Source organism: Palaemon carinicauda, chromosome 35 (assembly GCF_036898095.1).
Source record: "Palaemon carinicauda isolate YSFRI2023 chromosome 35, ASM3689809v2, whole genome shotgun sequence".
In the NCBI taxonomy this organism is placed as follows: Eukaryota; Metazoa; Arthropoda; class Malacostraca; order Decapoda; family Palaemonidae; genus Palaemon; species Palaemon carinicauda.
In genome coordinates, this window is record NC_090759.1 from 54,596,772 (window position 1) to 54,618,583 (window position 21,812).

General features: G+C 45.9%; 1 protein-coding gene across 2 annotated transcripts in view; it reads left to right on the forward strand.

The window, feature by feature from the left end:
- The first annotated feature begins 1,032 nt into the window (after nt 1-1,032).
- Nucleotides 1,033-21,812, forward strand: part of LOC137627500 (uncharacterized) — a 45,356-nt gene continuing 24,576 nt past the window's right edge. For both annotated transcript variants that reach the window (XM_068358586.1, XM_068358587.1), the window contains exons 1-3: nt 1,033-1,363; nt 18,922-19,010; nt 19,217-19,288. In XM_068358586.1, the coding sequence (XP_068214687.1) occupies nt 1,055-1,363; nt 18,922-19,010; nt 19,217-19,253 (435 nt within the window). In that variant the 5' untranslated portion in view covers nt 1,033-1,054 and the 3' untranslated portion in view covers nt 19,254-19,288. The remainder of the gene's footprint in view (nt 1,364-18,921; nt 19,011-19,216; nt 19,289-21,812) is intronic.

Below are 21,812 nucleotides of genomic sequence, written 5' to 3' on the forward strand. Positions count from 1 at the left end.
TTATGTGATGCCATTGTGTGAATAGATTTGGAATGCTATAGAGGATAGTTACGCGAGTGGGTTTCTAATTATAACCATTTCTCAGCAGACTTTTTTTCAAGTGTAATCATTTAACGTAATCAAAATCATGTCAAGGCTGATACTCTTACATTAGTGCAGCAATAGACTGAAATTTTACATTTAGGAGACATAGCATAACTTCAAATTGAAATGCAAAATAATTGCTACTGTTCGTCATAATACTGTATATCAATAGTCTAAGAAATCTAATTTATGTCATTAATCCAAAAGTAAGGAATTGACTATTGAAGATGCACCAATTTCTCTCTCTCTCTCTCTCTCTCTCTCTCTCTCTCTCTCTCTCTCTCTCTCTCTCTCTCTCTCTCTCTTTGTCTTCTACTTTTTTGCTTTACCAGTATAGGACCAACTTAAAATGGCATGTAGGTATTCCTTAATTTATTCATTGGTTTAATTATTCAAATTGGACACTGTGTTTAAACTCATTGGCAACTCTGTCCTTAAGATATAAGCTAAAAAAAGGTGTCACCATTTGTGTTCTGCAAATTCGTTCTGTTATTAAGGGGTTCTCAAGAAACTGTTTGACTTTTAAGGTTATCCATGAAGATAATGATATCATAGTTAGATGAGTACTTCACTAATGGTGCCATAGAATAGTTGGGTAATTTATAAATGACATATATAGTTATTTCCTTAATGTATTACATAGGTGTAATGTTACAAAAGGAACAGTGTGCAAAGAGTAGCAAAGTTAGGAACTGTAAGCCAAGATATTATCTGAGGTACGGTTTTATTTGTACAAAAATGGCTACTTTAGCGCGTTCATCGTTTGCAATATTGATTTTTGTAATCTTGGATATCACTTAACTTTAGTGATATATTTAGGGTTGTTTATTTACAAGTCAATATATTTACCTTAATATTAACCATTTTAGTTATTAAACGCTGCAAAAATGTTAGGTCATGGTGATCCTCATTTTTTTTCTATTTACTGTGTCTGATCCTGCTCGTGCATCCATGATTTGACTGTCAGCTAATGAGCGACGCCCTAACAAGAAGCATAGGTGTTGCCGAAAGTTCTCAGCCAATCAGAGTTACTGATACAAAGTTTCTGCCGTCTGACAATCTGCACTCTTTTGATTGGTTAGCTGTAGAAGACTTGAAGTTCCTTGCCGAAGTTACCGTCTGCTGTGAAGTTTGCCTGTTTTTCACTGCCATTCAAACATCAAAGACTGTTTTCTGTGCTTCTATAGTTGGGCGTTTCCTCCATTTTGAATCTTCTGGTTTTTTGTACGTCCTGAAATTGGAGGTGGTATCTTTGAAAACCGGTATACATTTAAACCAGGTGAGACTGTGTTCCATTTCATATGATAGGAAAATAAATCTGTCATTACCTATTGAATCTCTGCCATGTTAGTGCAGAGCCTTTAGTATGTGAATTTGTTAAAAAGTTTATTGGACCGTGGAGCAATGCTGTTGACATCCCGGCTTCATTGGTGTTGACCGTTAATCAAAGGTTTTATATTCGAAAACCGGGCTAAATTTAAACCAAGAGAGAGTGCGCCATATTAGAAATTGAAAAATCTCGGTATCTGTTATCAACTATCTTATTATAGAGAATTGTGATAATTTATTTTGGAGCAAGGCTGTGAAAATCCCTGCAGGGTGTTGATTGTGCCAAGAGGATAGGACTTTGGTAACCTTTAGTCGGACTCGACCCTTCCATTTTTGCATGAGCGAATTTGGGGTGTATGCGTGATAATGGCCATGGCCTTTAACTCCCTTATTTTCAACCCTATCGTTAAGAATAGGGTGTTGTTGCAGGGTGCCTTTAGGCAAGTAGGTAAGGACAAGGCTTTTAGGTTAGGTGGGGAAGTTTAGGTTAGGTGTTCTATGCAAACGGGAGGTCCTGTCCGTCGTTATGTAAGGGCTTTGAAATTTATTTTTTATGTAGTTTTGTTTTGTTACTCTTGTTGTCCCAAAGCGATTTTAAACATCATAGTTCAATTAATCATAATTAATACGCTAGTTTTAAAACCATAAATAATAGCTTCTGTTCTGATTATCCAATATAATAAAATTCGGCTAGCCACGATAAATTTTCCCAAGTTACTTTTGGGTAAAGTCTTACGGTATTTCAGATAATCATTTCGAAAATAAAAATGTTTTCCTGTTGTAAATAACCTTATTTCACCAAATTTAACCATTCCAGACGGCAAACAAACAGAACAACCAGTTCGACTAACTTCAAGTAGCCGAACTGGTTGTTATTGCGGTTGAAATTAAAGTAAAAACCCATTGAATCACTTTATTTACTAGAGAAGAACAATTTCTGTTAATGTTGGCTGTTGTTCCAGTTTGGGCTTGCTTCGCTCACCAGAAAAGAAAAACATTAGCAATGTTAAGCTAACATTAGCAATGTTAAGCTAACATTAGCAATGTTAAGCTAACATTAGCAATGTTAAGCTAACATTAGCAATGTTAAGCTAACATTAGCAATGTTAAGCTAACATTAGCAATGTTAAGCTAACATTAGCAATGTTAAGCTAACATTAGCAATGTTAAGCTAACATTAGCAATGTTAAGCTAACATTAGCAATGTTAAGCTAACATTAGCAATGTTAAGCTAACATTAGCAATGTTAAGCTAACATTAGCAATGTTAAGCTAACATTAGCAACACTAAATATAATTGTATTTGTACCGCCACTGGCTCGCTTCGCTCGCAGGAAAATAAAACTTCAATCTCGTACCTACTGGCAAGTGGTAATATTGAGCTGCACACGCTAAAGAAATACTAAAAGTAATGTAAGCAGGTTAAGACATACTCGGGAACAGTTGATTCCTTTAATGTACAAGTCGATTACAGATCAAGGGATGAGTGGGAACTGACTTGTGTCTTTTCCTGAACCTCGTGCAAAGAGATACACATAACAGGGAAAACATATCGTACATCAAATTGAACATTCCTACACCTCCCCTTTAAGATCAAAGCTCCCCATTCAAAGCAAACATAGATATATTTAAAACTTAAGTATAGATTTCTCCTTTTAGTTGCAAAAATGATAAAACTGGTAAAGGTAGTAACATATGAGGCAAAAGGAATTCAGCTATAATAAAGATAGCCCTTCGGACACAGCGCTGGAACATACATAAATGGTAAACATGACAAGAGGAACACTTATTAAACCCAAATAATCAGGATTAAACGGATTTTGAGCGAAGCGAAAAATCTATTTTTGGGTGAGATAGCCATGGCGTCCTGATGGAAGGTTCCTGTTTGGTAGCTTCCTTGGGTATAAGACTACTAAGATATTCCCAGAGAATTTAACCACAGGTTATCACAGAATTCTAACTTCTGGAGCGAGTATCTCAAAGGTTTCCCTTTAAGACATCGTAATACAACAGGGGACACGCATGTCTGAACGTGCCACATAGCTATCTCCACCCCGAACAGAGTTAATGCTTCGGTGTGTAAGGGCTGAGAATAGCTGGGAGCCGTTCCACAGCTAATCTCACTCGTGGCTACTACTGATACTCGAGACGTAAACAAACGGACGCCATTGCTCTAATGACGTCACGCGCGTCTTTATCCTGGCGCCAGTTGCTGCCCATCACCATGATACAATTGTGTAGGGTGGGAACAAACTGAACGAAGTAGTAGGGAGGGTCCATCAGGACGCCATGGCTATCTCACCCAAAAATAGATTTTTCGCTTCGCTCAAAATCCGTTTTTTGGGCTCAAGCCATGGCGTCCTGATGGAAGAGTACCAGAGAATCAATGTATCGTGGTAGATTTTCCCCCAGAGTTAAGTGCCTAGGCATTGACAAAACAGCAAAGTAATCTTAGGTAAGAACCATAGGAACGAAGTATCCTGCCCCCCATTGGTAGGAAGTTCCCATGGGCTATGCCGACGTCAAAGTGGTATTGAAGGGCTATTCATCTTGACAGAAGAACTTTTAAGAACTTAGAGATGAAGCAGAATGTTTGATATTTGTATAGGAACATTCTGAAGTAGACCAGTGGTGGTTGGGCACTGTGTATAGAGTTCATCTCCTGATTATCAGAAGTAAGTATTCGTGTAGGAACCTTACTGAGACAAGGTGAATATAATTTAGGATTAGACATCTTAAATTCTTCATGACCATAAGAAAGGAGGAATAAATAAAACTATGACAGTATGTATTTCATAGTAAGTAGGAGCTGAAAGAGACGCATAAGTAATAAAATAGAAATTTTATTTCACAATGCAGAAATTAAATAATTTACAGCAAAAGTAAAGTTCATTTACAGTAATAATAATGTACATAGAAATAAAGGCTTGCTCTTGAATCTGAAAAGGAATTTCAGGATTAGTAGGTACTCGTTCTCGAGGAACGCAAGTCTTTAAACAACACATCATGCTCAAGGCATGCGGCACTTGTGTGACACTATGACATTTCACCTGGGATAAGAACAGTTATAAAAGCACTAAGTGTTTTTAGACATCACTATGAATCACACGAGGGTCAACATAGGCACCCGAAGAGTTAGAGTCCCAAGTAACTCACTGTTCTACGCAGAGTTAGGTGCAGGTTTCATAACACTACCTGCGGCTACCACAAAATGTTTGATTTCGTGCACTTGTTTCGCATAATGTTTAAAGAAAACTCGCGAGGACTTCCAGCCCGTAAAGTTTTTAAGGCTCTCAAAGTCCATGCTCTGAAAGAAGTTCAGAGAAGATGCCACTTTTCTAGGATCATGACCAGCGGGTGTACTGTTCGGATCCGCTCTGCGAATGAAGTAGGTGATTTTCGCTCTTAATTGTTTCAGTGACAGGTCGCTGCCCGATGTTTCTCCTTTGAAGAGTTGGCCTCCACCAAAGTTCGAAGTTCTGCGAAGATAGACCTTGAGACTCTCTACTGGACATAGAGAGACATCCTCCTTCAGGGGGCATATTCTCCAAGGGCCCCATCTTTTGGTGGGTAATTCGTTTTTGGCGAGAAACGTCGGATCAGGGGAGAGGCTCACTTCTCCTGAATCAGCAAACAGGATGTGTCCCTCTTCTCTTGATAATGCCACTATTTCGCTGACTCGAGCTCCCGAGGCGAGAGCAAATAAAAATATAACTTTCTGAGTCAGATCCTTGAGGGGGCATGAATCGTTGTCCAAGTTGGAGGCGAAATGGAGCACCTTGTCTAGTGACCAGGAGATCGGTTTCGGAGGGGGTGCGGGGCGTAGGCGAGCACATGCTTTTGGTAATTTGTTAAAGATGTCGTTGGACAGATCAATTTGGAAAGCATATAGAATTGGTCTAGTCAAAGCCGATTTGCAGGTTGAAATCGTATTGGCTGCTAATCCTTGTCCATGAAGGTGAATGAAGAAGGACATACAGAAATCAATGGTGATTTCTTTAGGATTTTTTGCTTTAACAAAGGAGACCCATTTCCTCCAGGATGATTCATATTGCCGTCTCGTGGATTCGGTCTTGTATTCCTCTAGGAAGTCTAGACTTTTCTTCGAGATCCCAAACCTCTTCTTTGCGGCAAGGGAGAGAAAATCATGAGATGAAGGTCCTTGATTTTCGATGATGAAGCGAAGACAGTCGACTTCTGTACTTGTTGAGAGAGAACTGGGCCCGGGAGAGGGATCAGCTTGGGCTGCAGCTCCAGGACCAGGGGGTACCAGTTGCTCCGGGGCCACTTGGGAGCCACTAGGGCCGCTGTCCCTTTGAAGGTTCTCAGTTTGGAGAGGACTTTCAACAGAAGGTTGGTGGGAGGGAACAGGTATATCTTGGACCATCTGTTCCAGTCCAGTGACATGGCGTCCACCGCTTCTGCTTTGGGGTCCTCGTACGGGGCTACGTACAGAGGAAGTTGATTGTTGTCGCTCGTTGCAAAGAGATCTATCTGAAGTTCTGGGACTTGATGAGAGATGAAGGAGAATGATCTTGCGTCTAGAGACCATTCCGACTCTATCGGGTTTGTCCGAGATAGAGCATCCGCTGTCACGTTGCGGAATCCTTGTAGGTGAACTGCAGACAGGTGCCACTTCTTCTTCTCCGCCAGACGGAAGATTGGGAGAAGCACCTGATTTATCTGGGGCGATCTTGAGCCTTGGCGATTGAGACAACGAACTACCACCGAGTTGTCTAGGGTTAGACGGATGTGGATCGAGGGCGGCGGGGATAACTTCTTCAGAGTAAGAAGGACCGCCATGGCCTCCAAGATGTTTATGTGGAACGTCTTGAATAGTGGAGACCAGGTCCCTTGAGCTTGTTTCAGGTGGGAGTGACCTCCCCAGCCCTCCAGTGAGGCATCCGTGTGGATGTTGAGTGATGGAGGAGGGTGTTGGAGAGGAATGGACCTTTTCAGGGCCTTTGCTTCCGACCACGGCTTTAGGAGGCGTCGAAGTCTGTTTGGAAGCCGTCTCTTGAGGTCTCTTCGAGCGATGGATGCCGATCGTCTCCAGACTCCCGCGGCATCCTTTAGCCGTGCGCGAAGCACTGGGTTTGTCACTGAGGCGAATTGTAGAGAGCCTAGAACTCGTTCCTGCTGTCGTCTTGAAATGCGTTTGGATTTCAGTAGTCGCTTGACAGACCCTGCTATTTCCTTCCTTTTCTTCTGGGGGATGGAAAGGCGGTGTGACTGAAGATTCCAGTGGATTCCCAGCCACTGAAACTTCTGAGCTGGAGAGAGGCGAGATTTCTTCTCGTTGATCTTGAATCCCAGGTGTTCTAGGTACTGGGTAACTTCGTCGCAAGACTTTGCACACTCTTCGGGCGATGGAGCCCAGACTAGCCAGTCGTCGAGGTAGGCCATCACCTGGACGTTTCTTAGGCGGAGCTGTTGTACTATGGCATCCGCCAGCTTTGTGAAGATCCGAGGGGCCACATTGAGGCCGAATGGCATGGCCCGGAAGGCGTAGCTTTTCCTTTGGAGTCGAAATCCTAGGTAGGAGGAAGCATGATGGTTCATTGGAATGTGCCAATAGGCATCCGCCAGGTCTATAGAGACCGTGTAGGAACCTTGAGGCAGAAGGGTCCTTATTTGTTGAAGCGTCAGCATCTTGAATTTGTTGTTCTCTATGAACTTGTTGAGGGGGGATAAGTCCAGAATGACTCTGAGCTTGTCTGAGTCCTTCTTGGGAACGCAAAACAGTCTCCCTTGGAACCTGGTGGACTTTACCTTCCTTATCACCTTCTTGTTCAAGAGGTCTAGAACATATTCTTCCAGAATGGGGGTCGATTGTTGAAAGAACCGCTGGAAGATTGGGGGTGGTTGCACCCACCTCCAGCCTAGACCGTTCTTGATGATGCTGTGTGCCCAAGGATCGAAGGTCCAACGATCCTGGAATTGGCGGAGTCTTCCTCCCACCGGAAGCACTTCATTGCTTCTGGTGTCCCGAGGACTTGTTGCCTCGGCCGCTAGCTCCCTTTCCTCCTCTACCTCTGGAGGGACGACGAGAGGCGTCTCTGCTTGCACCCCTGGACGAGCCTCTACCTCTGGCATGAAAGGTAGTGGATGGCTGCTCAAAGGCAGGGGTGAAGACCGGTGACTGTGACAACACCGGTTGGGGGACCAATTGAAAGGTCTGCTGTGGTTGGGCAACCACTTGGGAGGTAGCGGGTCCCGGAAACTGACGTCGTTGTTGACGTTGCTGGGGTTTTGGCTTCTGAGGTTTCCTCTTAGGCTGAGGTCCATCGTCCTGAGAGGGTTTCCTTTTTCTGGACATGCCCCACTTGTGGAGAAGGTTCCTATTCTCCGTGGCGGCTCTGTCAGTTATTTCCTTGACAAGGTCAGAAGGAAACAGGTGCTTTCCCCAGATGTTGGAGGAAATCAGCCTCCGGGGTTCGTGTTTCACGGTGGCACCGACAAACACGAATTCACGACAGGCTCTACGAGCCTTTATGAAATGGTACAAGTCCTTCATTACTGTAAGTAAGTGGGATTTGGCTAGTACCATGTAGTGATCAGGTACTCTTGTGTCACAGGCCATAACTTCAAGTTGGACTTGATGAGAAAGAGATGCCGCAAGCCTCTCCTTCGTGTCTTGTTCCCGGCGAAGGAGGTGATCATTGAGCTTAGGGAGGTCCTCATTAAACTGACGTCCGGCGACGTCAGGATCGAGCCTACCCACGACGAAAGTATGTTGAACATCTTTCCATTGTCTAGTGTCAGGGGGTGTCACGATGGAGAAGGGTCTGCACTCCTCCAGTGCAGGGCAGGGTTTTCCTTCTTCCGCCGCTTTAAGGCATGCGGCTAAGGCCTTTTCCAAGAAAGGAAGAACCGCAGTGTCAGGTGCGACATATGTAGGATGCTTCTTGCTCAAGGCAGGAAGCTTAGAGCAGGTAAAGCCCCTGCTCTTAAATGCGGAGGCTAGCATAGCCTGGGCCTTTGCGAGATCGAACACTATCTCTTCTTTAGGTTCGGTCTCCTCCTTCGAGGCAGGTTCGGAACGAAGCCGGACGTAACAGTCCGGGTAGGCCTCGAAGCTTGGGAAGAACTCCACATCTTCCAACGGGACCGTGCCAATCTTGTCACTAACAAAGATCCTGCCGGTCGCAATAACCATATGCTCTGCATACCTCCACGGGTTGGCATGAGAGCAAGCTGGGAGATCCTTAACCGAAATCTTCTTCGGTTCTCTGGATCCAATCATTGACCTGATGGACTCCTGGTTCTCCTTCAGTCTGTCGTCCATGACAGCTCTAATCAGCCGGATCAGTTCTTGGGTAGACGAAGAGGGATCCGGGGTCGAGGAGGTAGACGGAATGGACACATCCGTCGGTGTAGGAGTAGGCGGAGGGATGGATGAGGGAGGAGCTCCAAGCTCCAACTCGGTGTATTCCACCTTGTCTTCGTCCTCTTCGGCTCCTTGAGCCATAAGCGTCTTCTCCGTGTCTTCCGAGACGTCAGAGATCTGCTCATCATCCTCGGAATCTAAACGACACTCATGCATGGACTGAGCCATGACCACATCAGGTTCCACCGTAATTTGGACAGTGGGGATTGCGTCTTTCGGAACCACTGAGTCAGGGGAGGCCTTAGGGAACAACAGGGACCTCAGTTCTTCGGTGGCCAGGTACGGTCCGGTAGCATTTTTCTGAAAGCCACGCACCCACTTGCGCAGCTTTTCACGAGAAATGTCTCTAACCTCCGCTGAGGGAGGGTTATGGAAGGCCTCAACTAGGTGGGCCTGGCAGACCGTACAATCCAGTGGATTCCAGAACTTCAAATCCCCTTTCTTGTCTGCACAAGGGGCGTGAGTCCTACAAGCCGTATGCCCGTAAAACTGCGGGCGTTTCACAGCGCAGAAGGCGAAGTCACACTTCATCTGCTCCTCCTGTGGAAGAAAGAGAAAATGAGTATGGGGGAGTCATAGGAATGGCTCTTAAATTAAGTTAATATTAATCATTAATTTTAACTTAAAGAAGGTGTGATGCATAGAGAATGAAAACAGTAAAGGAGAACACGCTCCATGCATCTCGCCCGGCTGGTTACCATAAGCTTGGTCCTGGGATAATCCAAATGACCGAGATCATTGGATATAGTTTCCTAGGATTCCCATTATATTGGAACTCCATGGAAAGCCAAGGACAAGGTTGGGATCGAATTCATTCGGTTCCCAGTTAAGAGCCAGAAGGCCTCATAAAGGTAACTGCTTCTGGCAACCAGCCGTGCTAAGATGCACATAGCATGCTGGAATTAGAAGAATGCAAAGAGACAGCATGATCACTAATAAAGCAGTACTAGGTACTGATCTTAAAAGCAAAGCAGCTTATCTATTTGCTATGTAGGGCTATCTTAGTCTTATGATAGCTACAGTGAGGGGGTGCAAGTATTCTTGACGCCTCCGGGGCATCCGGCAAGCCGCCGGCATGCCGGAGCTCGCTCCAGCATAGATTCTGGCATTAGAACAGACAATTTTCAAAAGTCAGTTAGATACCAGGATGGCGGCCGCCGGCACAACGGCGGCACGCCGGCAAGGAGCGGCGGCTCCGGCAGCCAGAGGATGCCAGGTTGGTGACTGGGATAAGGATGGTACAGGTAGTATCGGGTTGCCGGCAGTATATGCCGGCACTCCGGTGACCGACCGGCAAGCGGACGATTAGATAGGAGTAGGAGAGCCGCCGGTAGTAGCCGGCGGCAGCCGGCAGTCCCTCGGTACACGGGGGGCTGGCGGCAAGGGTAGGGAAGTCACCAAGAGGGAGGCAGGTATTGCCGACAGTAGAGGCGGCAAGAGACCGGCACCCGGATAGATAGAGAGACAGGGGGAGGGGGGAAGGAATGCAGGAAGTACCGTCAGGGTTCCAGACATCCCTCCCCCTCCCTGAGAGGGTGTACCCATGATAGAGACAGGCTCTAACATCCATAAGCAGGGGTCACTAGGGACCGGGAGCAGGTAGCCCAAGGGAGGGCTAGGGAACACCCAAGAGGGGGGGGGGGGGGAGACTCCCCTATGCAGAACTACACTAGTAACTAACCTTATAGGACACTATGAAGGTATATGTACCAGAGCGGACTGCACAGGGAAGCTCGGGTAGCCCTACTCATCCACCCTAAGGAGGATTTGTAGGACAGGGGACAGATGAGTATAAACTAACCTAAGCATAGGCTAGGCTATACAAGAGATAGGTGGGGAGGGAGAAGAGAGAGGTCTTCCCAGGAAGGGTTTCTGTACCAGAGCGGCCACTAAGGGAAGGGAGGACACTCCCTAACCTAAGATCAGGCTGATCGGCTAAAACGGTGCAAGAGTACAGTTTCAGCATGGAACAGAGAAACCTTCCTAACCCGACCTAGAGCAGGGCTAAAAGTCCTGAACTAGGCAAGGAAGAAGACATATCGCTATCGCAGGAAAGTCATAGACTATCCTAGCCATAGAGGTAGGCTAGCCTAACCTCACTCTCAGACGCAATCCTAAAGGGGGTTCATTCCTTTAGGGAGGACTGAGAGGCGATATATATACTCTATTAGACAATTAATCCCTTTACTCAGAAAAGGGATCAAGGCTAAATAGAGGGAATGCCAAGGCAGGGGATGAAGGAAGCATATAGGGGTCCTAAGGTTAGGTTAGGCTAGAAAGAATCACTGACTAGCCTATCCCCTATATGGTCCCTGAAGGCGAAAACATTTGCATCACTAGTCAAAAGTATTGTAAAATAATAATGCCACTATCTTCATAACTTAGTCTAGGATCACTAATAAATCATGCATGAACACTTGTATGTAGGCTCCTGGCCTGGGGGCTATAGTAGCCGACTGGTATGAGGTCAATCGATGACCGATAAAAAGCGTCTAAACACGATATAAAAGTTCCTAGCTATGAAGACTAAATAAACTAATGTATTCGATTAGTATATAATGCCGGAAGCGTTGTTGTGGCTAACTAAATAAGACATGCAAAACAACAACGACGCCATAAAATGGCGGGTCCGGTAGAGGCACAGCTCTGCCACAAAACGTCAATTATTTCGCAAAATAATATTTACTTTACGGCCAGAGCTTAATTAAACAATACTGGAACCTTGTACTCAACTTTCCAGAAGAAGGCGAGGCTGAAGGTAACGACATAGCGAAGATGCAAAGCGATAAAGTTAACACAAGGGAAAATCCGTCTAAGTAGGGCAGCTACTAAACAAAGGATAAAGACGCGCGTGACGTCATTAGAGCAATGGCGTCCGTTTGTTTACGTCTCGAGTATCAGTAGTAGCCACGAGTGAGATTAGCTGTGGAACGGCTCCCAGCTATTCTCAGCCCTTACACACCGAAGCATTAACTCTGTTCGGGGTGGAGATAGCTATGTGGCACGTTCAGACATGCGTGTCCCCTGTTGTATTACGATGTCTTAAAGGGAAACCTTTGAGATACTCGCTCCAGAAGTTAGAATTCTGTGATAACCTGTGGTTAAATTCTCTGGGAATATCTTAGTAGTCTTATACCCAAGGAAGCTACCAAACAGGAACCTTCCATCAGGACGCCATGGCTTGAGCCCAAAAAAGTATATGCACAAAACTTGACATGTTTAGGGGATATTTATTAAACACAACTAAAATGAATTACTCTGTAAAATAATCATCGTGCCATTGCAGAGGACGACGTACCCTAGTGCTACTTCTCTCCTGGGTGGGTACTGGGCCAGCCTCCCCCGAGGCAGTGGGAGTAGGTTCTCCCTCAGGTGGTGTGGGTGGCAGGGATCTCAAATGCTTGCGATTTCTTGTTGAAATTCTTCCGCTCCCGTCTAACCTTATGCGATATTGGCGGTATCTATTCTTTTCAATAACCACCCCGCTTCTATTCCAGGCTCGTGTAGTCACATCCTGGATAGCTACCCTCTCACCTATTTGCAGGGGGGAAAGATCCTTGGCTTTCTCGTTATACTTGGATGATATTCGTTGCTCAACAACCCTTCTTTCCCTCTCTCTTGCGGACAAGGTTTCCGACCAATGCTCGGTGACGAAATGATAACTTTTTAACATTGGCACCGAATCTCGAAGTTGGTGACCCATGGCCAGCTGTGCAGGAGACTTATCTATACCACGTAATGGTGTATTTCTATACTGCAATATCGCCTGAGCTACCTTGTCATTGTCTAGCCCTCCATCAGGTAGAGTATTGCCCATTAATGTTCGTTTGGCGGTGCGCACAGCAGCTTCTGCCCGCCCGTTGGACTGGGGGTAGTGAGCAGACGACACTCCCATAGATACCCCCCACTTACCGAAGAAATGTCTCATTCCCATGCTCGTTAGATTGGTGCCCTCGTCCACTGATATTTCTTCAGGTGCTCCCCACTGCATAAAGTATATTCTAAAAACTGGGATCAATCTCGCGGATGTAGTTCCGTTAGCGAAGAAATAAATTTCCATCCATCCAGTCAGTCGATCGGCGTAGACCATATACTGCCTCCCTGCTACTTGAAATAAATCTGCAACATTTCTCTGAAATGGATATTTGGGAGGGGGAGTGTATATAATACTTTACCTTTGTTGCGAAGGTGCCGCAACGTTGCAATCATGACACTGTGCCCTATAATTTGCCAAGTCACCCTCAATCCCAGGCCAATAAACCGCCTGTCGTGCTCTTCTGATCATGGAGTCAGTTGATTGATGACCTGAATGTAAATTGGTTGCAATGCGTAAACGTAGTACCTCCGGAACTACCAGACGAACATGACCCTCGTCATATGCATATGTGACTAATCCTTCAATGACACTCGGTCTATCACGTACATTGAAAAAAGGTTTTAGGCAGGGCTCCACCTGAGACCTTGACGACGGCCAACCCCCTTCGCTGATACGTCACTGCAATAGTAAATAATCAGGATCCTTCTCTGCTTCCCCCCTCATGGTAGCCCAGTCCATAGTAATGACGTCATCCGCCAGCGATGACGTCATGGAGGCAATACAAACTTCGTTCATAAGTTCCTCCTCTTCTCGTCTTTGACGGTAGTTTCACTGCGAATCACTGGGTATCTTGATAACGTATCGGCTGCTGAATTCTTCTTCCCAGGCAAATATCTTATGGTAAAACTATATTGCATAGTTTTCTCCTTCAACCTTAGTAGTCTCGGGTTTGCAATGTCTTTTAGGCTCCTATCCCCAAAGAGTTTTGAGTTGGCGGAGTCTTCCTCCCACCGGAAGCACTTTATTGCTTCTGGTGTCCCGAGGGTTTACTGCCTCGGCCGCTAGCTCCCCTTCCTCCTCTGCCTCTGGAGGGACGGCGAGATGCGTCTCTGCCTGCACCTCTGTTTGAGCCTCTACCTTTCGGACGAAAGGTAGTCGTCTGTTGCTCGAAAGCAGGGGTGAAAACCGGCGACTGTGACAAGACCGGTTGGGTGACCAGCTGAAAGGTCTGCTGTGGCTGAGCTGCCACTTGGGGAGTAGCGGATCCCGGAAACTGCCGTCTCTGTTGACGTTGCTGGGGTTTCTGCTTGGAGGATTTCCTCTTAGGTTGAGGGCCGTCGTCCTGAGAGGATTTCGTCTTCTTCGACATGCCCCACTTGTGGAGAAGGTTCCTGTTCTCCGTGGCGGCCTTGTCGATGATCTCTTTCACAAGGGCAGAGGGAAAGAGGTGCTTACCCCAGATTTTGGAGGAAATCGGCCTCCGGGGTTCGTGTCTCACTGTAGCACTGGAGAACACGAATTCACGACAGGCTCTACGAGCCTTCATGAAGCTGTACAGGTCTTTAACTACAGTCGCCATATGCGTTTTGGCGAGCACCATGTAGTAATCGGGGATTCTAGTGACACCGGCCATGACGTCGAGCTGTACCTGGAGGGACATGGATGCGGCGAGCCTTTCCTTCGTGTCATGTTCCCGACGAAGGAGATGGTCATTAAGTTTCGGGAGGTCTTCGTTAAACTGATGTCCAGCAACGTCAGGTTCTAGTTTCCCCACCACGAAGGTATGCTGGACATCTTTCCTGTGTCGAACATCGGGGGGAGTAGTCAGGGAGAAGGGTCTGCACTCCTCCAGTGCAGGGCAAGGTTTCCCTTCTTCCACTGCCTTGTGTACCGCAGCGAAGGCCTTTTCCATGAAGGGGAGGATCGCATCGTCTGGTGCGACGTAGGTAGGGTGCTTCTTGCTCGGCGCCGGAAGCTTAGAGCAGGTAAAACCCCTACTTTTAACCGCATTGGCCAGCATAGCCTGGGCCTTCGGGAGATCGAACACTATCGCCTCCTTTGGTTCGGTCTCTTCTTTAGAGGCAGGTTCGGATCGAAGTCGGACGTAACAGTCCGGATAAGCCTCAAAACTCGGGAAGAATTCCACTTCTTCCAGGGCAACCGAGCCGACCTTCTCACTGACGAAGATCCTGCCCGTTGGGATAGGCATGTGCTCGGCATACCTCCAGGGGTTGGCGTCCGAACATGCCGGGAGGTCCTTAACCGAAATCCTTTTCGGCTCATTTGAACTTCCCATGGTCCTGATGTATTCGTTTGTCTCATGGAGTTTCTTGTCCATAAGAGCTTCGAGCATACGGAACATCTCCTGGGCGCTGGATGGGATGGGGTCCGGGGTGGCGGAGGTAGACGGGAGTGATACATCCGTCGGTGTAGGAGTTGGGGCGGGGGTGGAAGGCGGAGCGACCTCCTGCTCCGACTCGGTGTATTCCACTAGCTCTTCCTCGTAGTCCAGTTCTTCGGCCATGAGGTTCCTCTCCGTGGTCTCAGACACTTCCGACATACGTTCCGCGTTGTCGGTATCCAGGTGACACTCGTGCATGGACTGGGCCATGACTACATCGGGTTCCACCGTTATCTGGACGGTGGGGATCTGATCCTTGGGGACCACAGAGTCTGGGGATGCCTTCGGGAAAAGCAAGGCCCTCAAGTCTTCAGTGGCAAGGTATGGTCCAGTGGCGTTCTTCTGGAAGCCACGCACCCATTTGCGTAGCTTCTTTCGAGAAGCGTCCCTAACCTTCGCTGAGGGAGGATTATTGAACGCCTCGACCAGGCGGTCCTTGCAGACTGTACAGTTCTGCGGGTCCCAAAACTTCAGATCGCCTTTCTTGTTGGCGCAAGGGGCGTGGGTCCTACACGCCGTGTGCCCGTAGAAGTGCGGGCGCTTCACTGCACAGAAGCCGTGATCGCACTTCACGTACTCCTCCTGTAAGAGAAAGAGAACATGAGTATGGGGGAGTCATAAGAATGACTTATATTCTAAAGTTAAATATTAAAGGATTAATCTTTAACTTAATTTTAAGTGATATAAACAATGTGATGTTTTTGAGAGTGGGCGGAAATGAAGGAGATAGACACATACTCCGTGTAACCCGCCCGGCTGGTTACCGTAACCTTATCCATAGGAAATTTGTTTGTGACCAAGGGCACAGGGCAGAATTCTTCATAGATTGCCAGGGAGGCAGGGGGAATTCTAGTAGGAATTGCCAAGGATATAAAACTGGGACTGAGGCCACTCAGACCATAGAATTGGTAATGTAGAAGATCCCATAGGGTAACGGTTTCCGGCAACCACCCGTGCTAAGATACACATAGCATGCCGGAAATTTGTGATATGCAAGAAGACAGCATGGTTATTAATAGAACGGTAAGACAATACCTATCTATTTATGTAGTCAAACCATCTGGTTGCAATGTAGGGCTATCAGCATGAGATGATAGCTAGGAGAAGGGGTGCAAGTCGCTTTGACGCCTCCGGAAGGCTCCAGCAGACCGACGGCACGCCGGAGGCCGCTCCAGCAGTGTTTCTGGCATTAGGGAAGACAAATATAGAAGTCAGAAGTAATGCCAGGATGGCGGCCGCCGGCACAACGGCGCCACGCCGGCGGGAAGCGGCGGCTCCGGCAGCCGAAGGTTGCCGGCTTGGTGACAGGGACAAGGAAGGGCTATAGCAGAACCGGACTGCCGGCAGTGGATGCCGGCACTCCGGGGGCCGGACCGATGGACGGACGACCGAAGCCATGAGGTATGAGGGAAGGCCATCGGCTGTACGCCGACGGGAGGCGGCAGTCCCCCGGCACACGGAGGACTGACGGCCCAGGGGGCAAGGAATGTGCCACCAAGGGTGGGAGGTGGGTATCACCGACAGAGGAGGCGGCAAGGGACCGGCACCAGGACAGTGAAAGAGACAGAAGGAGGGATGTAGGGGTACGGACACGGACCCCAAGACATCCCACCTGAATGGGTGTACCCATGATAGAGGCTAGCCCTATCATCCAGGGTAGCCCAAGGGAGGGCTAGGGAACACCCAAGAGGGGGAGAACCCCTGCGGACAAAACGCATCCAGTGGCTAACCCCATAGGACACTATGAAGGGTATTTGTACCAGAGCGGACTGCACACAGGGACTCAAGGTAGCCCTATCACTCCACCCTAAGGAGGAGTTGTAGGACAGGGGACAGATGGGTATAGACTAACCTAAGTATAGGCTAGGCCATACAAGAGATAGGTGGGGAGGGGAGAAGAAGGGTCTTCTATAGGAGAGGCTCTGTACCAAAGCGGCCACCAAGGAAGGGAGGACGCTCCCTAGCCTAAGGTTAGGCGGCCTGTCTGAGAACGGTGCATGGGTACCGTTTCAGCAAGGCACAGAACTAACTCTCCCCAAGCCTAACCTAGAGCAGGGATGTTACACCCTGAACTAGGAGGGATGGAAGACGTATCGCATTGCAGGGAAGGTCAGGAAGCCTAGCCTCAGCAATAGAGGAAGGGCAGGCCGTTCCTCATTCTCGGACGCAGCCCTAAGGGGGGATCATTCCCTTAGGGAGGACAGAGAAGTGTTAAGTACTCTGGTATGAGCTTGATCCCCTTACGTGGTAGGGGGAGCAAGGCTACGCAGAGGGAATGCCCTAAGGCAGGGGGTGAAGGGAGCATATAGGGGGCCTGCAATTAGGTTAGGTTAGAGAGGCACACTGTCAAACCTATCCCCTATATGGTCCCTGAAGGCGAAAACACTTGCATCACAGTAAACAGTATCATAAAATAATGCCACTATCTTCATAACTAAACCTAGGATCACTGAAATATATCATGCATGAACACTGATGATAGGCACTCTGGCCTAGGGGCTAGACTAGCGAACTGGTATGGGGTCAGTCGATGACCAATAAAAGAGCGTCAAAACACGATATATAAAGTTCCTAGCTATGAAGACTAAATAACTAATAGTATCGATTAGTCAATGAGGCCGGAAAACGCTGTTGAGGCTAGCTAAATAAGGCATGCAAAACAACAGCGACGCCATAAAATGGCGGGTCCGGTAGTAGCACAGCTCTGCCACAAAACATAAAATATCTCAAAAAGTAAAAGTTACTTTACGGTCAGAGCTTATTTAAACAATACTGGAACCTTGTACTCAAGGCGAGGCCGAGGGTAGAGACATGGCTAAGATGCAAGTCGATAAGATACGCACAGAGAAAAATCCGTTTAGTAAGGCAAGCTACTAAGCGAAGGATGAGGATGGACGTGACGTCATTTAGCAATGGCGCCAGTTTGTTTACGTCTCGAGTACCAAAAGTAGCCACGGACGAGATTAGCTGTGGAACAGCTCCCCAGCTATTCTCCGTCCCTCCATATCGAAGTGTTAACTCTGTATGGGGTGCAGATAGCTATGTGGCGCGTTAATACATGCGTCCCCTGTTGATATACGATGTCTTAAAGGGAAACCTTTACGATACTCGCTCCAGAAGTTAGAATTCTGTGAAACCTTTAGTTTAATTCTCTGGGAATATCTACTGTAGTCAAATATACCCTTAGGAAGCTACTGAAGGAACCTTCCATCAGCACGTCATGGCTTGAGCCCAAAAATACCATTGTAGTAGACAATTGAGCCCGGTCTGGCTGTTCGGTGGGATTGAGCAGGTAACAAAAAAAAATTTTGATCATTCCTCTTCCTAGCAAAGGCAGAGATCGTAGCGCCTAAACTTTAATAACTTTGATACAGCAATGTAAGCTGGGTCAGTTGTTATGAGCGGCGGCTGGGCCGCGTACAAGACTGTTGACGGAAGGACATGTCCGTCAGTTCATCAACCATGCGTAGGACTTCATAGATCCAAACGATCAAACTATTCACACCCAAACAATGGAGCGGCATGGGAGAAACGTAAAAGAAGGGTCAAAGAGACCTGGGATGAAAACAATACTTTGATCAGTATTTTTCAAGATATGTTTGGGTGATATCCTATGAATCCCAACCATCAGTTTTTTATGGAAGCGGGAAAACTGTACAGCCCTCATGGAAACCATCCCTATCCTCCTGTTTGACTCCGAAGAATCACAACCGTTAAGGTTAATTAACTTTCCTGTGTTATATTTCCACGTGTCTTCATCAATTAAGTAAATGCCTTGCATTCTTTGTTTTAATTAGATTGGTTTGGAACGAATATATGAAGGACTCTTGTTTGTGAATTATTATTCACCAAGTTGAGTATTTTGTGAGTGCTGTTCACTAATTCTTATACTTTATTACAGACGGTTTTTCTTACCGCCATCAGTCAAACCATTGCCGAACCCGACCTGGCCCTGAATATGCCATCTTTCCAAGTTTTTGTCAATTTACGGTAAGTTGAATGGTTAAATGTTCGTGTTCGTTTTGATCATATTATATTTCCAAGTGCCTTCATCAATTATATTGAGTTAATGCCTTGCACTCTTCCCAGTTTTATATATATTTTTTAAATGAATATGAAAGAATGTGTAGTTTGCAAATTATCTAACGCCAAGTTAAATATTTAATCTGTTCACTAATGCTTATACTTTATTACAGACCCTTTTCCTACTGCCATCAATCCCACCATTGCTGAACCTGACCTGACCCAAGTTTCTTCATCAGTTTACAGTAAGTTGAATCTTCACATGATTTGTCCCTGTGTTTAATTTACTGATTTTATATAATTACAAGAAAGAATATGCGGGTGTGTGAGTGATACGGACACATGTATGGATGATGGTTAAAAATGTAGTAGTCTAAAGGGGATCACGGGACGTTAGCCCTCCTTTAGGTCATTTGGAAATATGAATACGGCAATGTAAAGGGGGTTGTAGGGGGCGTTAGCCCCCTGTTAGGTCAGGGCACGGCTTGTAGGTTGAGGTTAGGTTGGGAAGTTTAATTGAAGTTTTCTTTTTACTTATTATTCTTCCGAGTGATGTTAACTAATACTTTATTCCATGACACTCCATTTAAACCACCATACGGTGTTCCATTGTCTACCCTGACCATTTTTCCTGTGATTCTTCCAACAAGGGAAGTTATCCACACAATGTGTTCCCAGTATTATCTATTAATTCTATTCATGATTGAGAAATGGTTATATTTTACTTATTAATCCAATTTTTTTGTGTATATTGGCCAGGTAAGGTTTCGTATTGTCTCAAAAATTTGTCTGATGTTATTGCTGTGGTATCAGGAAACCCAATGAAAATGATTAACTAATTTTCTATTTGGGTTTAATACTGGATTTCATAACAGAACAACTGCATTCATCAAACTTCAAATTATGGTCACCTGCAATACTTAATGGTTTTCATTTGGTATACAAGGTAAGATCATGCCATTTTATTTTTACTGGATTTATTTGACTGCGACAGTATTGGTTTTGCCATCAAAAGTGAAGACGTTCTATTCAAACATAACTTCTGTGCAAGAACGAGATTTAGCCTTTTTTTGTGTTCCGTCGCCGATATAATTGAAATAAGTGGTGTTTAGCTCTTACTGTGTAGTATAGCCAATGGTAAAATCAGGTTCAAGTCTAGTTTTATTTTAATGTCTGTGTCGGAATTGGTATCTCGTGGTTTCTATATTAAAGGTTTTCTGTGAACTTAGTGCATTTTTTGGTTGTTAGAATCTGGAGTCCCATAATGAAAAAAAATGCCATCTGCGACATGTCCTGGGGGGGGGGGTTTCGTGAGAATACTCTATTCTTGTGTATTCTCGACATTACAAATTTCTTTGTGAACTTTGTGTTTATTTGGTGGTTGAAATCTAGTCCTATAATGAAAAAAACCCATTTGCCATCATTTCGTGTGGGGGAGGGGTGGACACTTAAAAGATAAGGCCCTTCGCGTGTTTGTGATTTTTTTTTTTTTTTTTTACTCTGGAGTAAAATGGCTCTAATGCGGGTTTTTCCAACATTCTAAACCATCCGAAACTTTCAAAATGCCTTTAATTACACAATGTTCTGTTTGTCAAGCCGAAAAAACTAATATGCTAATGTAAAAATTACAGATTTCACATTAATCTAGTTCCCAAAATTATTTTAATCAGCACATTACAATTAATCGGTAGTAGGTCTACATTAGTTTAAGCCTTGAAATATGAATTGCTGTTATACTAAGCATGATAAACTGATTTTGAGCGAAGCGAAAAATCTATTTTTGGGTGAGATAGCCATGGCGTCCTGATGGAAGGATCCTTTTTGGTAGCTTCCTTGGGTAATCACTACTAGGATTTTCCCAGAGAATTAAACCACAGGTTATCACAGAATTCTAACTTCTGGAGCGAGTATCCTAAGGGTTTCCCCTTAAGACATCGTGTATCAACAGGGGACACGCATGTATTAACGTGCCACATAGCTATCTGCACCCCATATAGAGTTAACGCTTCAATATGGCGGACAGGGAGTGGCTGGGAGCTGAGCCGCAGCCAATCTAGATGTGGCGATATCGGTACTCGCGATGTAAACAGACGGACGCCATTGCTTTTGATGACGTCACGTCCGTCCTCATTCCGAAAGTCTGGAGCTCGCTCATCACCATGATACAGCGGCGCAGGGCGGGACCTGATAACAGACAGGGTGGGTCCATCAGGACGCCATGGCTATCTCACCCAAAAATAGATTTTTCGCTTCGCTCAAAATCCGTTTTTTGGGCTCAAGCCATGGCGTCCTGATGGAAGAGTACCAGAGAATTAGTGTATCGTGGTAGACTTTTTCCCCTTTATAAGTGAGTGCTAAAACATTGAGCCGAAAGCATAGTGGTCTATACTAGAGCTACCGTGAGGCAGTTGCCTTCCTGCCCCCCTGGCATGGAAGTCCCCACGGGCTATGCTGAGATCAAAGTGGTCATGGGAAGGCTATTCATATAGGCTGAAGGAACAATGAGATCCATAAGATAAGTCAGAGCGATTTGGTATTCGCGTCGAAACAAACTTGAAGTGGTGGTGGTTGTACACTTCGTGCATGGAGTTGACTCATCTTCATAATTGAGTAAGTATTCGCTAAGGAAACTTACTTGCTCTATATAAATAAATGCCTGGAGTAAATCCTGGCATTTTCCTTAACCAAGAATAAAGGGTAATAAAACTATGACTATTAGTATATTTCATAGTAAGAAAGGAGCAAGGGAGACGCACAATTAATAAAATA